The sequence below is a fragment of the Trematomus bernacchii genome, unplaced genomic scaffold (genome assembly GCF_902827165.1).
Source record: "Trematomus bernacchii unplaced genomic scaffold, fTreBer1.1, whole genome shotgun sequence".
Taxonomy (NCBI): domain Eukaryota; kingdom Metazoa; phylum Chordata; class Actinopteri; order Perciformes; family Nototheniidae; genus Trematomus; species Trematomus bernacchii.
In genome coordinates, this window is record NW_022988050.1 from 1,464,655 (window position 1) to 1,487,239 (window position 22,585).

Consider the following 22,585-nt stretch of genomic DNA (forward strand, 5'->3'; position numbering starts at 1 on the left):
ATAAAATCCATCCGGAAAAAACACAGAGAGAGGGAGGGGAGGTAGAAGAGTTCGGGATGGGTGGGGGAATCGTAAAAAAACACAAAGAGATAATAATAATGTTGTTATTGGTGCTCGAGCAAATAGGAGTGTCCTTAAATATAAAAAAAGTTGTCAGTGTTTGAATTATTCATGACCAATTTAGCGCACAGAAATCCTGTCGCCTCATTTGTCATTTCAGGTAAGCACAGCACTCACTGACCTCATACTGCTGGAAAGGCTTTATACTGTATATTAATGCCACTAAAAATAGAACAATGTGGTGTAGTAGTGGATGAGAGCCAGCGTAGTAAGACAATAAAAGGTTTTGATTGGCTCTACTTGTGGAGGAATCTGTGGACAAACTGTCTGGGGATTGAGAGAACGTCTGGTGATTTTGGCGCAAACAAATCCTCTGGCTACCCGAGTGCTTTTTCACGTTTCCACTTCACAGAAACACACAAAACCTGTTGTGTGTTTCTCCAGGGACAGTGGATACAGAGCCACCGGTATTACATTATGTTTCCATGAAGCGAGTACTCAACTAAATCTGTCTGTGGCTCGTCATCACACACACCTCCATGCTGTGAGTTTCGCCTCACGTTGCCAAAACTCATTTACGGCACAAAACCTCTTAGTTCGGGCAGTTAAGTCCGAGTTTCACTAACACTGATGAAGCGACTTGGAGGGGGTCACTGTGGATTTACTGTGGAGTGGCAGATGGAGCCCACCTAAACCTAAAGCGCAGCTCTGAAGCGGCTGGCAGCGGTCGAGACCCCCGCGCTAATCCATCCTGCAGGACGAGCACCGGGAAAAGCCTGTTTACCCGTCATTATGACAAAAAAAACCTGCAGATAATTTTACTTTTCACTACTTGAAATATGACACATTTGGGGTGTGTGTGTGGGATACAGTAGATGGGGAGTAAGGGCTGCACAATTAATCGAATTGTATCGAAATGTCAATGTGGACTGGTGTAATGAACCCAGGAAACACATTAAATGTTTAATACAATATGTTTTAAATACCATCTTGAATGAAGTATTGTGGAGCTGCTGAGACATCCCAGTTTACAACTAGTACATATTCATTTTCAAAGGGCCTTTCATCTCATTTACAATGAAAATGAGAGACATTAAAAATTATTAATCCCTCCAATACTGCGAGTCATATCTCAAATGCCTTAAAAGTCAAAATAATACAAATTAGCACAAAATGATTTGTACCATGGGACCGAGACAGTGGGGGTAACATGGAAGAAGCAATTTTCAGACAACAGATGTCTTAGTCACACATGATGCATCTCTTTTTATGTTTACCAGTAGGCCACTTTGGTACATGTCCCCTCGTCTCAAAGCCTAGACTCAAGACGCATGGCTAGAATCCAGATAGCAGCCTTCTTTAAAGTCACCTCTCTACTTTCTACCAGCAGTTCATTCTGTCCTGTGTTTGGTGACCCATTGTAATGGAAGGTGAAACGCTTTGTCCTTACCGGATGTTGGAGATGAGCTGTCGGTGCTCTTCAGTGTTCAGGATGTCTGGCAGCACCGAGGCCAACCACTCCACTCTCTTCTCCGCTGCGTACTGCTTCAGAGCCGTGAAGAGCTTCTCTTTCACTTCGGGTTCATCACCTAGAATCTGTTCCACCTGATGCAGAACGGACAGTGATGTTAGAGGGGGGAGGCTGTCAACTCAAAGCCTGATTGGTACTGTGACAAACTTCATCTGCAATTAAAAAGACAAATTGCCTTAAAAAGGGCTCTTTAGTTTGGGTTAGATCTTTTTTACGTCCTTCCAAACAGTTTAATCTTCCTCCGTTTGTTTTTATTTCCTCAGTTTAAATGATTCAAAGGATTACACAAGTGAATTGAATGATATTACACATTTACATTTTTTGAATGTGAAAGTATTTAGCATATTAAAAGAAAACATCTGAAGTGTGCAAAAAGATGGTGGATATGAAACACTTGGGGTGTTTCTCAATGTCGAGGAAGGATGCTCCAGAGCCACTATTTCAAGCATACTACGTCATCGAGTGCCGCCGAAGAACTGTTCCAATGTCCGGCATACTTGGAATTCTATCGAGGCCGGCGTACTTCGTAGCGAGAAATTTCGAGGATGCACATGTGTATCCTCCGCGGTCTTAAAATCCCCACAATGCTTTGCGCACGGACCAATTTCCAAATCTTTGGCGGAAATCGCGCTCCATTTAAGGCGGGGCCTCGCATATGACGCACACCTGCACACCTGTTAGCCTGTTCCACCATTCTTTGTTTTCCGAGGCTAGGAAGGATTCTTGCCTCGCTTCTGAAGGACCTGACTCGGAGGTACATGTGCTCCCAAGCAAGCGTCCTCGACATTGAGAAACACCCTTGGTCTCAAAACTGAATTTTTCAGGTCTCATGACTAAATATGCAATTAATCTGGTTAACAAAAGGTTTATAGCAGTGCTACTTTATAATTCTGGTTTTGAGATATGTTGATTAATCCATCAGTAGACAAAATTGAATAAGTATTAGAAGACTACGTACTCTTCAATCTACTGTAGGTAAGCCCTAATGGATCATTTCCAATAGTTGTATCATTCAACCAATTGATTTGTAAGAACAAAGTCAAACCCAACTTGAACAGAAAAAGGAGTTAACCTGCACTGTTCAAGGTTCAAGGCTTTTATTGTCATACAGTATGTACATAGCTACACTGTAGTTATGACAATGAAATTATTAGGTCAGAGGCTCCTCCAACAGAGCAACACAATAAAACTGATAATAGTGCAAGTAAATACAATAAAATAGAAATTGTGCAGAATAGTCTATATACAAGTAATTGGAATATTGATATATATAAGTTGCAGACAGATGAATGTTATGGATGTTCTTTCAAAAGTTCAAAACCTACACTGTTAGCCGTGACTGTGAGTTTGAACGTACCCTCCTGTTGAACTCCAGAGCTTTGTGTTTGCGGTCCAGCCTCGCTCCGTCTCCTCCCACCTGACTGTCCTCTATGCTGATGCTGTGTTTCTGCCGCGGGCCGAGACACAGCACCCCCAGGCGGAGCGTCCGGCCCTGCGAGGCTTTGATCAGCGCCGCGGCCGTCTCGTGCTGCCGGACGGGGATCCCGTTCACCTCCATGACGTAATCCCCCGCCTTCAGACCTGCACGGCCGGCCGGAGAGCAGGGCGAGCAGTCCTCCACCAGCAGGGGGCAGTCTCCCACGATGGTGAACCCAAAACGACCGTCCGGACCCGGTATGATGTCCATCTGTGACGCAGGGGGAAAAAAAATTGTAAATGTATTGAAATTAAAAGGAATTGAACTCCCCAAAAGACCCTTATTGAATAATGATTTACCCCGTTATCTTGAACAAAATGTTAGCTTGTCCCACATGCCACTATGATAAATAATGAATCCAAAAAATAATAAGAGTCTCGATGTATTGAAGTAAATGTGGGGCCTTATTTAAAAAGCAGCAAAATCATATCACATCATGCATCTAAAGACTCTCACAAGAAACGTGCAGCTGAGATTGTTCGTGCAGAAGTGTATTAAATGTTAAGATTTTAGCAAATATGCACTTCGTTTGGAAATACAGAGCATACGATAAGACAAATAATAATTGGATTATACTGCACGATTTCTGTGACAGTGTGAAAAGGGATGTTTTATATATATAGTATTTCTGTTGTCAAATATGGCCACGACGTACTTAAATTCGTCAAACCTTTTCCACATTTTTTGTTCACCATAGAGGCATGCGGGGTTCAAGGATTCAAGGTCACACAGAGCGAGTGACGGACATACAATTAATCATATTGCGTGTGAAGAACACCTTTAGGAACAAACCCCTAAAGACTTAGGATCAATCTAGATGCACTGTTACATATTGCGGTATCTCCACAGGCATTAACCTACTTATGCATTATTGCTGTGATAGATTCAGGAGCTGTCAGACCTGCTGTATGCGGGACACCACTCCGATGCTCGGAGGGATGTTCTTCTGAGTCTGGGCGATGGCCACGACAGCTTGGGGGCCTAGCGTTGACACATTGTGGCCCTCGATCTCCAGGACCTGGTCCCCCGCCTGCAGCCCGGCCAGGTGAGCGCTGCTGCCCTCCTCCACCGACAGGATGTAGCTGGGGCCATTGCCGCCCAGCAGGAAGCCGAACTCCTCAGGCCAGCCCTGGTTGGACGACGGCATGCTGAGGACTTAAAGGGGGGGAGAAAATATGTAAGATAGGAGAGTCCTCACTCATGATCCAAGGACTTTCCAAGGGTCTTGCACTGGCTATACTGCGGACAAAAGCTATGAAATGAAGAAAACCCACGCATAGACATTCAAACACAAGCACTTACCCACTTTGGCCAAAATATTCAAGTCAAATGACATTTTTTGATCAAATAATCCTTTGCTTGCATTCAAAGTGACTACGTTTTTGTCCCCGGTCTCTTCTCCCTCCTGCTGTCTTTCGCATCTCAAGATGTACTCATGAGTGCGGCTCTGTAACCCTCTACCCTGAACCATGACACACTCAGCGGTCCCTGACCTGGTTCACAAACTCCAAAGCAGCCAATCAAATTAAGTCATTGCAGGGATTGTGACCTTAATTAGCTTTAGAGACAAAAGTTCCCGCAGCAATTCCATTTTTTTTAACTCCCTGCAAGTCAATCCTGTTGAATGACAATTATATAATAGAGCACACAACTGACAGCATGGATTTCAGAGCAGGTAAAAGGTAAAAAGTGGAATCAATAACATCAAATTGGCTTATATAGAGGCATTCTGAAATGTCAAAATGAGACATGGACAGTTCTCAAAAACATATCTAATATGACAAATACAGAATTACAGATATACACATGTTGGATTTTGTTAAATATGATTCAATATAAACCCCTCTGGCTCAGCTAATGTTGCTCCACAGCCATCACACAAAGCTGATAAAAGACTTACAGAAATCTTTAGATGGATACCGAGAACCCCGTCGGATAGAGTATCTGCCTTTTTTGTTTTGCAAAAACTTCTTCATCTTGAATGTCAAACAGCGGGCGGCCTGCTGGCAGCCAATCTGTCTCCTTAAATGTTATATCTTTAGAAAAAACCCAAGGACAAGTCAAACGGAAAGGGTGACAAACTCAAAACAATACCCCATTCTTCCACCCTGAAAACCACAGCAGTGTCCTCATAAGCAAAAGGTGAGTGTGCACGGGCAGCGAGTGCAATCTCTGTGCGAGTGTGTCAACGAATTAGTCCTGTTCCCTGATTCATCCTCGGGCCAGCCCGCCTGCACAGTGTTAATCAGAAAACTGGGACGCGTGCACCCAGGCACCTCGGTTCCTTCATAATTCTCTCTCCCAAACAGGGTATTGTGCGAGGCCTCATTTTTCTATAAATACACCAACATGTCTTTTTCCTCCTCCTGCTCTCTCGGCTAGGTGGCTCTCCGAGGGACCGCCCGTGGCCCAGAATCACTCTGAGTCGCTGCAGCCCAGCCTGATGAGGACTAATTGGAGCGTCTGCATGCCTGGGAATCTGTGCGTCCGTCCGTGTGTGAGCACAACGAAATGTGCCGTCCATTGAGAAGGAGGGGGGGCAATTTAAGACTTCAGCCTGTGGGATTAGTTGGATTATGAACTGAATCTTCAGTGCTCCTCCACCCCCCTGTCATTAATACTGAAGGAACACATGCTCCCCTCAAATAAAGAATGCAGACACTGACTAAAGTGGAAGCACACATTGTGAATATGACATTTATGACAAGTGACAGAAAGTACATAAAGTCTTTGAATCAGAACTATCTTTTTAAAGGGGCCCTAATATGGTTGTTGGGGTTGTGCCTTTCCTGTAGTGTGTTATATAGGTTTTTGTGCATGTTAATGGTCTGCAAGGGCTAAAATCCAATACCAATAACAGTACCCAATAATAAAGAGAACGGGTAAAGGCTGTAGACAATTAAAAAAATGGTGTGGCTGTAAAATCAACAATAGAAAAAATAATCATATAGTGAAAATACACAAAAGCTTGTCAATTACAATAAGAAGATGTCAATGTAATTTGTTAGCTTCACCCTTCAATATGAGAAACTACTGTATATAGTGCAGGATATTTGAAAAAAACATATTATTATGTATTTGATTGTATTTATGATTGATTGGGCACCTCAGATAAACTAATTGTATGACATATTATTTGTAGAGGGTGTGTCAATAAGAGCGGGTAACATGTTGCAGTCAGTAATACATTTATATGAGAAGTCATTACAGCTGATGAGAAAGTAGTGACTAAGTTATTGGAGTTCAAACTGTCATTAGTTGTAAAGCGTGCAATAAAGAACAGACAGTCCGGCTTCAACTGAATAATTCAACACAGATGCTGCTCGCTACAATCAAACTCCTCTTACATTACAGCGAAGACGTTTACTCACGTGTGACAAGACAGAAACTGACATATCACAGACAATCAACCCTGATAAACCCCCCTGTAATCAATTATTCTTCAGAGAAATCGTGAAGGGGTTTCAACGTATATACATTGTCCAATTATTGTTTGAAACATGAACATGACATTGATATAGCCTGATGTGTTTGCACGCGCGTTTGTTTACATGAGAATGTTAGCAACGTTTTAGCCAACGTGATGCTTTTAAGGAATTAATGAGTGTCATTTTGAGCCCAAAATATGTTTTTTATATAGTTTCCATTGTGTGGTTTTACTTTATTTATTCAAGATAGTATGTTATTTTGCTTGCACCAATTCGCAGGTCAAATGATCATTTTTCTTTTAAAATGTGTACTTGCTAAATGAATTTATGACAATAGTTGTAGTGATAATAGTAGTTATCATGACAGGCCTAATCATGTATACATTTAAGAATGTATCGGTTATCCTTTAGTCATGTTTTTAAATATTATAAACAAGGGACTTTAAATAAAATACATCTTCATTCGTCATAATTAAGGTGGAAAGCATTTAGAAAAAATGCATTGTGACCAAAAACACATCAAAATAAGAAACATATAATATTGTCCACACCTCACTACGGCCCACCAACACACCCTGTACCTTTTTAAACAGCATCCATAGATGTCCATGCAGAGCTCCAGAGTAAAGCTTTCCTGTCCGGCACCAAGAACTGTAATATGAGTGTTGTGCCATGTCAGCAACCAGACCCAACAGGTGTCCTGTGATGCCGTGTTGCATTGTGTGGAGCTCTGGAAGGCAATGACAGAGAAAAACAAGCCAAAGTAACTAATAGTCGGGAATTCAAGCATGCACTATAGCCAAAATGTTATAAAGGTATTCAAAAGGGTTAGATTTCAAGTCAAAATGGAAGGAAGTGTGTGCATTAAATAACCTTTAGCCTGTTTTTCATGTTTGAACTTTGTAGCAAATACATGCGTCAAAGTCAATGTTTCTCCTAATCATTGTCATTTGTCATTTTTGACTAAGATAGTGAATAAGTAATAGCTATAGTTTTAAAGTGTGGAAAAATAAGAGTCTTCAGGGAAAAGGCATATACAGTAAGATACCCTGAAATAAGTGACAGTGACAGTCTATTAATTATATAAATTACTTTTGAGCTTTAAAAAGTAATAGGAGGTTAAAGTAAGCATAGAACGTGTTAGGAATATGAATTAAGAAACCCCTTAATACAGGTGAAAGAAGTACTCTTCTTATTATTCACTTAAGTACAAGTAGCAATATACCACAGACTAAAAATACTGTTACAAGTAAAATTATTGCATTTAAAATTGTACTCAAGTAGAAGTAAAAAGTAGCATAGTACCAAAAGTACTCATTATGCAGAATGGCACATTTAAGATTTAACGTTTTAAATAATCACTCAAGGAAAGTACAAGTACCTTCATTTTTTACTTGAGTAAGTGTAGTTAGTTAAATTCCACCACTGCCCTTTAATATTTAGACAAACTTTACATTCATATCGAAATGGAGTTACAGTAGATACTCCCCCTCCTCCTGCAGCAGGTAAACCCAGCCAGCCCCTCAAACGTTAGCTTGGAATTTAGCTACATCGATGCTAAGGAAGTAGCATTGTTTACAGAGCACCAAAGGGGATGCTAGTGTCCATAGCGCTAACAAAAGAAGCTATGTTATCGTGAGATAAAACACTTACAGACAGCTATGTGTGACCAAGACTAAAAGGTGAAGGAAGAAGGTGAGTAAAGGACTTTAAGAGGTGAAGAAAGTGGGAATATCTATGCTAACGTTAGGTACTGATTTAGGTTAGCATGCTAACGTCAACTTGTCCATGTGGGTATTTTTAGGAGTGGTACATCATTTTGTTAAAAGTCGTGTTTACACAAGCAGATACACTGAATAGTAACACAACTTTTTGGTGAGTTTGCTACCTGTTCGTGTTGACTTTGCACCATTAACACCTGTTGTATTGTCTCTCTGAAGCCCCCAGGTGAGATGGATTTCCTCACCCTGTTCGCTGTCTACGTCACGGTGGTGCTGACATGTATAGTGTTAGTTTGCAAATACTCAGGCCAGCAGCAAACTCCATTTAGTATCCTCCTCAACTTTGTAGGAAAGGTAAGAGAAGATGCAGGTTGACTGTATTCCCATAAACTGACACTGTGTGGCACTGTTTGACTAATTTATAACAATATTAAAACATGATATTCACTGCAATTAAAGCTGACAAATATTCTCTGCACAGGTGTTTGCACCGATTACACCAAGATGGCTCCAGAAGTTTTCACAGAGGACCTTACACAGGCTGTTTCATCAAAGGTTTGTAGTTCAATTCCTTCGTTTTTTTTAAATAGATATCTTTTTGATTTAACTTTATATCACTTTTTTTATTTCCCTGTACAATACTACACACAATGTGTCTATGAAAAGTATAGATACATTTTATTTTCTCAATGTTTATCCAGTTTGGATCATCTCTGAATAAATCAAAAGGTGTTTATTGTGTATATAGTTTTTCATTTTCCTTTCATCCTTTGACTCTTGAGCTGCTCTGTGTAGAATAGTAGGCCTACATGCCCCCAATGTGGAATGAATAAAGGCTTTTTATTTAATCTTATATACCTGTAATATCATAGACAACAGTGTATATTTAGTTCCAGTTATACTCCTGCATATCTGCCTTCAATCTTTGTCATTTGCTTCTATTTGCAGGAACAACATGTTCATCTATCTGCACATCCTGATAGAGGCCGCTGTGTTTGCAGAGTTCACCTACGAGGTGTTTGGCTTCTGCAGGGATATGGACACCAGTCTGATCAGCCTGTCCGTGCCTTATATCCTGCTGGTTATCAAGAGTCTCTGCTTCTACCTCTGCATCAGGAGAGATCCAGGTTAATATTATACTAGCTTTCAAAGTAATTTGTTATTTGCTGCAATATTAGGAAATATTATACGAGACAGACGAGGGAGGTTAACCCTGGTGTGTTGAGGTGTGATATATTAATAACTCATATACTGTAAGCAATACGTTTGTGGTCTACATAGCATCAATCATTTTGCACTAAAACAGGCCTCATGTGAGTCCAAGTCTTGGGAATAACGGATCCGGCTAATGTGCCCTTTCCACTCTGGTTTGTTTGTAGCCTTTATTTAACCAGGTAAAATCCCATTGAGATCAACGATCTCTTTTTCAAGGGAGACCTGCAGCACATTGGTTACACATAAAAACAACAGAAAACAAAAAGGACATCATACAACATAATTACAGGGGTACAAATTACAACCTATTCACAATGACAGGTATCAAATAACATTTCATCCAGCCGCGCTTTAAAATGATGCAGGGGAACCAAAATGCTCAGTTTAAATTTGTTTGCATAGTGTTCCAAGCTAGAGGAGCAGCGCACATAAAAGCTTTAGTACCTAAAACAGTCCTAGCACTTGGCACATGTAATAAAAACACATCCTGGGATCTCAGGCAATAGCTACTTGCCACTCTCTTTGAGATCAAAGAGCATATATAAGTTGGTAGTTTACCCAACATGGCTTTATAGATAAACATGTACCAATGACTAAGCCTCCGTACAGTTAGTGAAGGCAGACCTGCCTTGGCATACAGGGTACAGTGATGAGTAAGTACTTTACAGTTAGTAACAAATCTCAGCGCACTGTGATAGGCGGCATCTAACTTGAGCAGGTAATGGGCAGGTGCATTCATATAGATCAGATCACCATAGTCCAGCACTGGTAAAAAGGTCACAGAGACTAGCCTTTTCCTGGCCTCAAGTGAGAAACAGGACTTGTTTCTGAAAAAGAAACTTAGCTTCACCCTCAGCTTTCTAAGCAGATTATTGACATGAAGTTTAAAAGAGAGGCAATCATCAAGCCAGATACCAAGGTATTTGTAACAGGCAACCACTTGTAGTACTTGTCCTTGCGTTAGTAACAATATCCAAAGTGGTCTCCGGTGTCTTTTTGGCTTTTGAAAATAGCATTACCTTAGTTTTATCAACATTTAAAAGACGCTTAAGCTCAGCGAGCTGAGTCTGAATAATATTAAAAACAGCCTGTAATTTAACAACAGCCTCCTTAATGGAGGGACCTGCACAATACATCACGGTATCGTCCGCATTAAAATGTAAAGTTGCTTCATCCACATTTTGACCTAAGCTGTTGATGTAGATGGAGAATAAAAGTGGACCTAAAACATTTGAAATGTTTACTCATAAGACAGCCCATCAAAATGAACACATTGCGCCCTTTCAGAGAGGTAGTTCACAAACCACCCCACTGCATGGCTGGATATGCCAATACTGGCCAGCCTCTGCTTTAAGATGCGATGATCGACGGTATCAAACGCTTTAGAAAGATCAATAAACAGAGCTGCATAACTCTGCTTTTTGTCTAAGATACCCGCAATATCATTCACCACTTTCATTGTCGCAGTGATGGTGCTATGTTGCTTTCTGAAGCCTGACTGATGTTTACATAGGATGTCATTTTTACATAAAAACACCTGTACCTGCTCAGACACTAGGCGTTCAAGAACCTTGGCCAGAACTGATCATTTAGAGATGGGCCTATAATTATTTAATAAAGTGGCCTCCCCACCTTTTGGTAGAGGAAGGACATAAGCTGACTTCCATATTCTTTGGAATTGTGTTTGTGCTGAGGGAGAGGTTAAAAAGAGAAGTAAGAGGTGGTGCAATAAAATCTGCAGCTATCTTTAAAAAGAAAGGTTCTACGTTGTCCGGACCGGCCGGTTTCTTAGGATCTAACTTGGTTAAGGCTTCATGAACGGCTTCAATAGAAAAAGGGAGAAAAACTGAAGGGGTTTTCCAAAACACGTTTTTCAGAGTCACAGACTGTGGTGTTCACAGCAGCAGAGTTAGTAGCTGAACAGTAACTGAACAGTGTCTGTTTTGTTCTTGGCACCAACCTAAAGCATCTGTCTTTTCATATGAGAAATGTTGTGTTGTTTGCATGCGTACTCCTGTTACATTTGCTGCTCAATTCCCTACAACGATCATTTAGTCTAAAAAAAAGCAATATTAGTCCATATTACTACTGGTTATACAGCCATGTGGATTGAGGGTGTGCATGAAATTAAGTATTAATTGGTAATTATTCATTTATATGACTCCAGTTAATTCAAAGTAGATACTTTCAGCCGTTTTGCAATAATGTGCAGAGATATCAATTTGTTCGTTTTGGAGAGATTTTTTGCCTTTTATTTTGCAGTTATATTTTTCTCTCCTCTCAACCTTGGCAGGCACAGTGACGAAGAAGAAAATCGCCAGCCAGCTGCACATCTATCCGTATGACAGGAGGCTGTTTCACCCGGGCGTCTCCTGTGAAACCTGCAAGCTCGTCAAACCGGCTCGCTCCAAACACTGCAGTGAGAACAGAAATATGAACAGGCAGCATAGTTAACATTGTAATGCATTATATTTGCAAAGCTTAGAATACAGAATCATACTCACTGTCTGTGTTTCAGGGGTCTGCAACAGGTGTGTTCAACGCTTTGACCACCACTGCGTCTGGGTGAACAACTGCATCGGTGCTCAGAACACACGCTACTTCCTGCTTTACCTCTTCAGCGTGTGCGTCGCGGCGGGCGATATGGCCGTTCTAACAGGAGACATGCTGCTTCACGCCGTCCTGAGGTCAGGGCTCCTGAGGGCCAGTTATATAGACGAGGAAGGCCAGCAGCAGTCAGCAGGGCCTCTGTTTGTTGTGCAGGTGAGACTCCATACTGCTGACATACTGCATGTCGCGGCTACCTTTCTTTAACCTCAAGACACGTAATACCTTTTGTCAGGGAATCATTTCGCCCTACATGTTTACCTTTCGCCCTCTGACGCAGCTGACCAACCTTGAGCAGCCGTTATCTCCCATAAGGAGGGGCTGCCCTAGCAAGTTGTTGTTCTTACCAGTTTATGACCGGGCAACTCTCTGTCAGAGATAGTTATTGTTGTGGGACACCTGGAACACATCCTTCTCGGGGTGTAGATGACCCCGAGCCATAAGCGACAACAAATGTGATTCAGTGTCCTCGGCTGTTTAGTCTATCTATTGAAGAATGTTGATTATTACTCTGAACTAGTTAAAACCTCGAGCTACAGGAAGGCTCTTCAGAATTAATTGTGGCATCTCAACCGTGTGAAGCTCCAAATAAACCGTCAGTGTTTGCCATCAAAGCTCCAGCTCTCCTCGTGTCTCTCTGAGTCCTGACTCCCATTGCTTCAGAAGTTTCCCCCACACCTTTCAGAATCAGAATACCTTTATTAGATCCACAGAGGCGAAATTTACATTGTTACAGCCGAAAAGAGCCAAAGACAGCTTAATGTTACCTAAAGCATACATAAAAAAGTATTAAAGATTTTTTTTTTTTAAAGAAATTAGAATCAAAAAAGTTACACATTTTACAAAATACACATCTCTCTTTCTGCAGCATCTGTTCCTGACCTTCCCCCGAATCGTCTTCATGTTGGGATTTCTGGTCTTTGTCTTCTTCCTCCTCGCTGGTTATGCTCTTTTCCATTCCTACCTGGCTCTCGTGAACCAGACCTCCAACGAGTGGTACAAAAGTCGAGGTTACGTGTGTCAGCACTGCCACCCGACTGCAACCGCTGACCATCTCTGCAGCCCGGCACCAGACCACTCTAAAAGAAACTACTACAGCAGAGGAATACTCCGAAACCTGGGAGAAATCTTCTTCCCTCCACATCCTGTTCACAAAAAAGACAACTAAAAGAAATTACTAGTCTGTGTTGTTATGCTGCATTTTTTGTACACCCCCTGGGGTCACTGTGCCTAAGAACTACTGCTGAATGAAAGAATAAAGTTTACGGTAGCAATTTCTTTACGAGCTCTGGTGTCTACCTCCCACACAATGTATTGTATTAATAAGCTCTGGCAACATTTACAGCAAACACAAAAGTAATTAGATATTTTGACTGCCAATTTAGAACATATTTTGTCATTCTTGTTCTGCCATTGACTAAAGTGTGAATGCTTCAAAAGCTGGAGCATATGTCCTGCCATTGTAATTGTTCAATATTTGTTAAAGGCATTACGAATCTGATTTTTAATGTTGTGTACTTATTGTGAACTTTATATATTTTGCATCCAAGTGGGATTTGAACACTTTTCCTAAAGACTAATGGGAGCTGTAGTTTGATGCTAAGAAGGGACAGTGTGCTTGGCTTTTTTGTTGAAGCACTTTTGTAGTTTTGAATACGCAGTTATTATGTAACATATTTCATTAATTGTGTTATTATTTTGAAAAGACACATATGTGTTGTGGGCAGGGCATTAGCTTGACCGGAAGTGCAGTTGTTTGGGTGTTGTTCTGTACCTGGCTTCTTTTTTTAATTCTTTGTAGCCTAGAATCAAAGCTTAGAATACGACGTGATTATGATATAATGTATTTAATGTATTTAATATTTGTTCTTGCATATTTAAAAAAAAAAAGCATGTTGTAAACAGTAAATGAGCTTAACCGGAAGGGAACTGTATGTGTTCCTTTCCCTTTAAGCCGGTGCGGAAGTAACCTCAGAATTGCTTCAACACTTTTACACCGAAGTGGAAGGTCAGGATTGTGTCAGCGACGTATCTCAACAAACTTATTTAAACAACAAAACTACCATTAACACAAAACTGGACGTAACTACAAACAGTAGTGCTGACATTAGCGACAAACCGTGACGTTGCGCGGTAGGGAACACGAAGTGTTGTAACGGCTATATAACGATTAAACAGTTATTGTATTTGTTTAGGCTGACAACACGTTACGGCTATTTAACTGTCGAACAGTTATTCATATTTGAACCTGAAATCACGTCTCTTGTTTACCCTAATGTCTGGGTCAAAATGTACCCGGTTAACCGGAGCTCTGGTGAAGCCGGTGCTGGACTCGGTGGACAGCGTCCTGTTTGACTGCGACGGGGTCATCTGGCGGGGGGACCAGGCTATCCCGGGAGCCTCTCAGGTCATAAACCTGCTGAAGGAAAGCGGCAAGAAGGTGTTCTTCGTCACCAACAACAGCACCAAGACCAGGAAGATGTACGCGGAGAAAATGACCACAATGGGGTTTAATGCGACCGAAGAGGAGGTGTTCGGGACGGCGTACTGTTCAGCTATGTACCTGAAGAATGAGTGCAAACTGGAGGGTAAAAAGGTGTACCTGATCGGAAGTAACGCGATGAGAGACGAGCTGCAGGCGGTGGGGATCCAGCAGACCGGGGTGGGAGAGGACCATATATCCGGGAAGCAGATAGACTGGGCCAACGTGGACCTGAACCCCGAGGTGAAGGCGGTGGTGGTCGGGTTCGATGAGCACTTCAGCTACACGAAGCTGAACAGAGCCCTGCAGTACCTGATCCAGCAGCCTGGGTGTCTGTTTGTGGGGACCAACAGGGACTCCAGGCTGCCCCTGGAGGGAGGCAAGGCCGTGCCAGGTAGGGATCTTCTGCACAGAAACTTATGGTGAAATATAAGGCCTCAATTGTGTGTCAGGTCATGAAAAAAAATCTGATAGTAGGCTACTAGCACTAGGCACTGGATACACACACACATATTATAGGGGGTTAAAGCAGGTTAAATCACTGCAGCACACATTAACAATAGTTAGTGGATCTTCTGCACACATCACTTAAACTGTTGGGGAAATATAAAGCTTACATTTTAGGCCAGGTCATGAAAAAAATCTGATAGTTCTTGTTTACAAGTACAAGCATGCCCAACTATTACATCTGCAGGGCCAGAGACCTGAGGCTATAACAACAACAAAAAGCATGCACTAAATTGTGCATAACATGCTCAATACAAAGTCAGACTTTAACTGTATAACATGTGACAGATAATAAGTATTAGGTCTACTTCCTGGAAAGACATGTCTTAAACTCACGTGCATCTCACCTGTCTGGATTTCTAAGCTCCACCCATCCAAAATGCTATGAGGGATCATTATAATTTAAAGCGAGGGGGAGTGTGTGGGAGAGAAACTCTTACATGCACAAAACCCATATAGGGGAACATCCCAAAGTGCATAGTAGGGCCCCTTTTAATCTAACTTGCCTAAAGCTGTAGGAGCTAGATTGAGTTAAAGTGTCCTCACTACTCCTCTTCCTCTCAGGTACCGGCTGCCTCCTGCAGGCCGTGGAGACCGCCGCCCAGCGCCAGGCCCAGACGGTGGGCAAACCCAACCGGTACATGTTCGACTGCGTGGCCTCCCAGTTCGGAGTGGACCCCGGCCGCTGCCTGATGGTGGGCGACCGCCTCGACACGGACATCATGCTGGGCTCCAACTGCGGCCTGAAGACCCTCCTCACCCTCACGGGGGTCAGCACGGTGGAGGACGCCGAGGCCCATCAGAAGAGCGGCTGTGCGGAGAGGCAAGGGATGGTGCCGGATTATTACGTGGAGAGCATCGCTGACCTGCTGCCCGCTCTGCAGGGATGAACCTGGACTGAAAGACTCCATTACTCACCAAAAGGGAATCTTTTTCCTTAAGATATATATGATTAAAATCTAGTACAAAGTTTATTAAGATATACATAATTTATCTATTTTGGAAATGTCAAAGCCTGCCAATTTAACATGGTATTAATGATTGTTTATAACATAAGAACAAGGATTCACAGTGTTGTGTATATCTTCCGTTCCTGGGGAAAAGGGGAAGAGAAAGTGTACTTTAAAGACTGTCTGTGATGCAAGTCAAGCTCGAGGAGGATGAGCACATAATATAATGTGTTGTAACATGTTTTGTTCAGGTTTACAGCTGTTTTAACGTCTATAAATAACAAGCACTGAGTCTACGTGTCTGACTTGAACCTTCTGTGTATTATAACCTTTATTTTCACACCTCAGCAGAAAATAAAAAAAGCACTGCAGATACATTAATGGGAGTAAGTCACAGTGTTTCATTCATGTTTTAAAGTGAACCAGGTCTTCCTTTTTACTTCTTGTGCTCTCTAACTTGTCCCTGAATAGCTGCTCAAATCCGTAATAAAGCTGAAATTATATTGACTAAATAAACGTCTGCTCGCTGTGGCTTTTTACCTCAAAGTGAACACCGAAAACCTCCCGTGCTTAAAGTCACCTTGGCCTGTCGTCGTCTGGATGCAGCAGCGATATCGCCTCTCACCTGATGAGAGAGGATTTCAACCTGCACCTGCCTCACCCCTTTGTCCATTGTCTGAGCCGGGGAGGGCGGCCAACTCCTCTCCTGTAAGTGTGTGTTTGAGTGAGGGGGGGACAGGATCATGTTAGAGAGGCATATTAAGTCATATTAGATATATAGAAAGGGAGGAAATAGCAGGAAGACAAGACTCCAAATGTGAGTTTGGCAGGTTCAGAGTTTTGTGTGAAGTGGGATTTGGGAGTGTGACTGGAGGAGGAGGAGGAGGAGGAGGAAGGGGGAGGTCTGCAGGGACAAAGAGAAGCTGGCCAGGTGTACTGAGTCTCAGTCATGACCACAGCTGCATGCCGGTAGCTAAGAGAAGGGAGCTGACCCAGTGAGGAGCCGTCAAGGGACTCAGGATGTTGAGGTGTTGGAAACATTCGGAAAACCGTTTGGAAGATGCAGAGTGCACGGTAAGGAATATACTTTCATTTAAAAAGCAACCACCACCGACTGTGGAAAGATGGTGATGGCGAGGCATGTTTGGATTTTGCGTACCTGCACATTTAGCTAATTTTGCCACAGGTAAAAGATACATGACAGGATGAGACTTACAGATATAGCTTTACAGACAGTTCATGTTGTTCTCCTACCTGTTGTGCAATATATACATTTATATATCTAGACTATTTTGTGAGAGTAAGTTAAGTGGGATTTCTGCTTTCTCTCAAATATAATGCAGGGGACACTCTGTTGTGCAGAACAACTCAAAAGAAATAATCATGACCACGTTAACTCAAAGAATACCTTCTACCTATTTTCTGTATTTTCTTGGAGGAAAAGTGCATCTACTCATGAAACACGAGTGTCGTTCTCACTCTTTGGTATGTGTTGTACAGTGAAAATCAAAATAAGTCCAATATGGTTTTAGGATCTTCTTGAGAATCCTGGTCATGATTTTTAGAAAGATATCTTCTAACGCCTTAAGCATCGAAAGCCAAGTGCCATCAAGAGCTATTATATTGGAGAGAAGGCAGACATGTACAACCTGTATTTCCAACTAAGCAACAAAACAATCTAGTTTGACGAATAACATTTTAGGTAAGAGATTTGAGTGAACTGTCCCTTTAAGTAGAAATCTCAACAGCAGCAGTGTTCCCACCCTGCTGCAGTTTGTTTACATCCAATAATGAGATTTGAAGTACTGTGTAAATAGCTTCTCCTTGTGTGTGTAAACCTGTCTTCAGGATGAGGGCTCTGCTGCGTCCCCTCAGTCCCACTTCCCACACAAGGCCTTCTGGGTAAGCTTCTCAGCGTCCCTGCTCCTGGTCATCATCGCCCTCGCTCTGACGGGGCACCTGGGGCTGTCGCAGCCTCCTGCAGAGGTAACATGACGATCGATAAACCCTCAGGCATCATTTCTAGACCTTATTGTCTTTCATGAATCAGTGTGTGTTTGTAAGTCTTTACAGTTGGTCCGGATCACAGCTTCAGATCAGACCGGACTTCTGATCAACCAATCGGCCGTCGTTGACTTGCAAAATGACCTGGTGACCTTTTCCATCACCTCACCTGCAAATCAGACGTCCACTGTGCTCTTTGATATCAAACATGTAGGGGATATGCATGAGATTTGGTTGGTTTTAATGGTAGTTTTGATAGAAAGCGCGCCTGAGTTTTCTGACTAATGGGAAGATGTCTTGCCATTGTGTTTCAGGGTTTGATATGTTACAAACCCATGGACCAGGAGAGCTGCTTCCTGCGAAAGATGGAGGAATCTGACTATAAAAACGTGCACTCCCTCCTCCAGGAGTCTACACACAAGGTATTTCTACATGTGAGAGCTGAACGCCGATTTGAAACAATAGGGTTTGTCCTTCAGTGCCTTCAGGACACATGAAACCACACAACTTGGGATGAAAAATGCACCTTTTAGTTCTGCCGTTTGTGAAGTCGCCGCCTCACTAATGTGTGAACTGACCTTTCTGTCAGTGACTCACAGTTGTATCTGAGCCAGGACCTGCTGGGTTTCATAGCTCCGTGCCGCTCTGAAGCTTTAAGGTTGCATATGAACAGCCGTATAGTCTCCCTCTCTCACCTCCACGGCTGAATTCCTCGGCACATCTGATCCCTGCAGGCACATCTGATCCCTGCAGGTCCCCTCGGCTGCTCGGGATCTTCTTACAGGCGGCTCCAGCAGATAGCCTGAGCCGTGGAGAGGGCACAATGGCAGCTCTGTGTGAGGGCTTTTTAGCTTTTAAGACTGTTCTGTTGGATTCAAATACAGAGTGATGCATGGTTAGTGAGGGACCGGCCTGAGTGCGTCTGCTCTGTGGCAAATACCTGGTTCTCTAATAGGTATTTGGTTCTGAATTTAAGGGAGCGATGCAGGAAAGTAGGGAAATATTTTAACTTATAGATGCCACCATGAAGCTTTACCAAAAGAGCACTTAAAATATATTTACAACACGTAAATATAGGCTGCATATGAGGCCATTTCTTATTAAGTATGTGCATACTTGATTTTGTTTACATATTTAAGCCAAAGGTTTTAACAACGGCAACGTTAGATACTTATAAAAACAACTCCTAAATCAGAAAATATAACAACAGCTTTAGAACAAATCTATTGTCGCCACGTTTTAAGGATTTAAATGTTACATAATCAAGATAATAGACATACAAAGTACTCGTTTAAATTCAGTTTGTATGGCTAGAAATGAAATTGGACGTTTGTTGTAATGTAAGTGTTACTGAAGTGAAGATTTCTGGAGCAAAAAAAATTTTTTTTGAGAAAAATGATTTCTTACATTAACACAATCATTTTTTGTGTTACAAGTTTCATGAAATGTTATCTTCAAATATGTAAATGATGCTTTTTTTTAAATTTGTTTAGGAGAAATCTACAATAGCAAATAGACAGTATAGTTAAATATCAACACCTTGAAATGTGTTTTTGAGGTTTTCTTTCCACAAGTCAAAAACAATTTGACCTTGCAGGTAATCCAAGATGACTGAGTTCATCCTCTTTTTGCACAATAGCATAATTTCCACCTTTAGTTGAGTCTCCGAGCATCTTTTCTGATCCCCTCTCATGGTGTCACGTATCTCATACAGCTCCTCACTGCTGTCATTCAATCTATGATGGGAGGGGGCCCCTTATGGATGGAGAGTAAACGCTCTCTGTCTCTATTCTGCAGCACAAAGGTCTTTTTCAGCAGAGGAGAGCTGGAGGTTACGTGACCCACTCGAGCATAAGAGCACTTTAAGTGGTTCGCTATCAGAGCTTATCAAAGGTGTAAGTGTTGCAATTACACACTGCCTTTGTGACTAATAAGAACGCAAATGTGTGTGTTGACCTCATCAGAGCAGATATCAGGCTAATAGCAACTCCAGTTTCAATCTTATTTATTCATTCTTACTTTGTCACTGTGAGTTGAATATGATTTCTCACCCTTATTAAATGACCCTGCAGCTCCAGACAGACACTCCTGGGTCTTCTGTTGAGATGTTGTGATTTGTCCTCAGCAGGGTCAGATCCAGCTGTCCAGGAATGAGACCCAGAGGCAGAGGGAGTTCCTAGGGGTGTTGGCAGGCAGTCCGGTGGACGTGTCCACGCTGGAGGGGCCTCTGCAGACTCTGTGTCAGCACAGCTCCGTCCACTGGACCAGGAGGGTCGACGGTGAGGACGGCAACACTTTATCTAGAGAGGAATGCTTTGACGTAAAACTCAAATGGTTAAATAAAAAATTGTAAACACTCTTGAATCACCAGCCTGGTTATAAAGTATCTGGGAGCCACACCATAGCACTGGGTGGCCTTTAGTGGCATGAATATTGACACTGTATGCAAAGAACCCTCTTCTGTTCATTTTCAGGTGTATATCAGTATGTAGTGTCTCTACTGGGACATGTCTCCATGCTTTAAGGTTAAAAAAGCTCTTTATTGTTCTCATACTGCCTGTGCTGCAGCACCTCTTTTCACCCTCTGTCTGAAACCAGAGCCCAGTCTGCTCTGATTGGTTAGCTGGCCGGCTCTGTTGTGATTGCTCAACCGCTTAGAGATGTCCCGCCGCTTAGCCTATCACTTACAATGTGTTGGAGCGTTAGCCAATAGAAGCGCGAGTTTTACAGAGTGATGTCACTATGTTACAGAAGTAAACAAATGAGTCGGGGGGGGAAGTGTGTGAGAGAAACTCCCTCTGGAGGGAACACAGGGATTTTAGCCTTTGCAGACCATTTACATGCACAAAATCCTATTTAACACACTACAGGAAAGGGACAACTCCAACAATAAGGCCCCTTTAAAGTAAGGCTCAAGAGTTAAACATCACTAAAGAAGGAATGGTCATATCAGCAGAGGTTCTGGATGTGTTTGTCAGAACCACAGAAGCAGCATGAAGGGAGCTTTTAAAAAGCGCCAGCTGGCAGCTCCATAGAGACCTCCTGAAAACTGAGACATCCAGTGACCTTTCCACTGTGGCAGTCAGTGATAGGCTGAAAAATCTTCACTCAACCAACATATGTTCTGCTAACAGAAGTACAACTATTATTCAGGCTGCTTTTAAACAATATTTGGTCTCTACATTTGTAAAAAAAAAAAAAATGCTTTTTATCTCTTTTTAGTGTTTAATTATCTGATGTAGATATTGTTTAATTTGTTTTGATTTGTTATGGCTAAAAAACGGAGAATACATTGTGCTTTACCCAGAACAAAAACCCCCTTTTTTTATATTTAAGTTCCTTATTCATGCCTTTAAGTTGTGACAGATCATTAGTCAATGCATGTGTTTTCTGCATTACAATTTGGGTAATTGTTACAGTTTAAGAGGTTAATAATCTTCATTTAGGAATTTTTAGGGCTGGCTTTTGGATCCTTTACATCACATGTGTCAAACTCAAGGCCCGGGGGCCAAATCAGGCCATTGGTGGATTTAATTTCGGCCCGCAGGATAATTTCTAATTACTATTAGATCTAGCCCGCCGGTATATTGCACGCACACCTTCACTCAATCCTGAGGGTCTCCTCAGCTCAGAGCCTGACCCCAAACATTGATGAACTTGCACCCAAGATGAGATGCCAAGTATCTGGCTTGAGCTAGCATCACAGAGCAGCACACTGAGTTTACATGGATGTTTCCTTCTGCACTTTTTCTCTCACGACAACAGGGCATGTTTGGTTTTTTCTTTGAGGGAAATAGTTTTGTTGAAGCTGTTGTTGGCCTGTGGAAAAATGTGATCATAAGAAATGACTCTGGAAAAGCTGCAGATAGAGCCATAAGAAATGAATGCAACTGATTATTTAATGTTTAATGTTGTTTTTATAGGCAATCATTGAAGCTTTGTTAGTTCCAGGTTTAATATGTGCAATAAGTTCATTTCAATAAGTTTTGCAATAAACATTGAACCAGTCCGGCCCTCGACTAGTACCCATTTTTTTAATGTTGGCCCACTGTGTATTTGAGTTTGACTACTATTCAACAGTAATGCCATGTTGTCTCCTTAATGATGACCTGTATCTTCTGTAGTCACCAATGTCTCTGTCTGGTTTTAGGCCCGGGGAATCAGAGGCTGGTCTACTTCTGCATCGACATCTGCTTCCCCAGCAACATCTGCGTGTCTGTGTGCTTCTACTACCTGCCAGAGTGAAGATCGGGGAGACAAAGTTGTCTTTTTAGCTCCTTCTACAAGAAAAAAAAAAAAAAAATACAGAACAAAAGCCAGCTTTGACTGTTTCCTCTGTGCCATAGACGCTAGAAACCCAGTGAAGCAGCCCAACCCGACAGAGCCTTCCCGACAGAGAGAAGATGGAGACAGGCTGTCAGGTAATCGCCAAAGCCCCGTCGTCACTCTCTTCATGAGTAATACCGTCTCTGCTGGGACACTTTGGAGATTACAGAAGAAAGATCCCCCTTTTTTTGCCTCCAATTGTATTTCCTGTAATCCACTGCTGCAGTATAATTATGCGTAACCGTTCCAGAGTGTTTTCACCTGTTCAATAAAAGAC

At 42.1% G+C, this 22,585-nt stretch overlaps 4 protein-coding genes across 4 annotated transcripts in view; 3 read left to right on the forward strand and 1 right to left on the reverse strand.

Annotated features, from left to right (window-relative positions):
- Positions 1–8,453, reverse strand: part of grid2ipb (glutamate receptor, ionotropic, delta 2 (Grid2) interacting protein, b) — a 58,584-nt gene extending 50,131 nt beyond the window's left edge. The window contains 5 exon segments of the mRNA XM_034119422.1: positions 1,511–1,665; positions 2,949–3,278; positions 3,970–4,223; positions 7,078–7,226; positions 8,385–8,453. Of these exon segments, the coding sequence (XP_033975313.1) occupies positions 1,511–1,665; positions 2,949–3,278; positions 3,970–4,215 (731 nt within the window). The 5' untranslated portion in view covers positions 4,216–4,223; positions 7,078–7,226; positions 8,385–8,453.
- zdhhc4 (zinc finger DHHC-type palmitoyltransferase 4) lies at positions 8,028–13,540 on the forward strand. The gene is made up of 7 exons (XM_034119420.1): positions 8,028–8,191; positions 8,437–8,571; positions 8,699–8,772; positions 9,166–9,344; positions 11,726–11,851; positions 11,951–12,195; positions 12,908–13,540. The coding sequence occupies exons 2-7, from the start codon at positions 8,449–8,451 to the stop codon at positions 13,205–13,207; spliced, it is 1,047 nt and encodes a 348-aa protein (XP_033975311.1). The 5' UTR covers positions 8,028–8,191; positions 8,437–8,448; the 3' UTR covers positions 13,208–13,540.
- A 453-nt stretch (positions 13,541–13,993) lies between these two features.
- On the forward strand, positions 13,994–16,359 carry pgp (phosphoglycolate phosphatase). Its single transcript, XM_034119421.1, has 2 exons — positions 13,994–14,915; positions 15,593–16,359. The coding sequence occupies exons 1-2, from the start codon at positions 14,315–14,317 to the stop codon at positions 15,916–15,918; spliced, it is 927 nt and encodes a 308-aa protein (XP_033975312.1). The 5' UTR covers positions 13,994–14,314; the 3' UTR covers positions 15,919–16,359.
- A 635-nt stretch (positions 16,360–16,994) lies between these two features.
- bricd5 (BRICHOS domain containing 5) lies at positions 16,995–22,550 on the forward strand. The gene is made up of 6 exons (XM_034120105.1): positions 16,995–17,052; positions 17,827–17,964; positions 18,043–18,192; positions 18,297–18,404; positions 20,108–20,261; positions 22,133–22,550. The coding sequence occupies exons 1-6, from the start codon at positions 16,999–17,001 to the stop codon at positions 22,225–22,227; spliced, it is 699 nt and encodes a 232-aa protein (XP_033975996.1). The 5' UTR covers positions 16,995–16,998; the 3' UTR covers positions 22,228–22,550.
- The last annotated feature ends 35 nt before the right edge of the window (positions 22,551–22,585 follow it).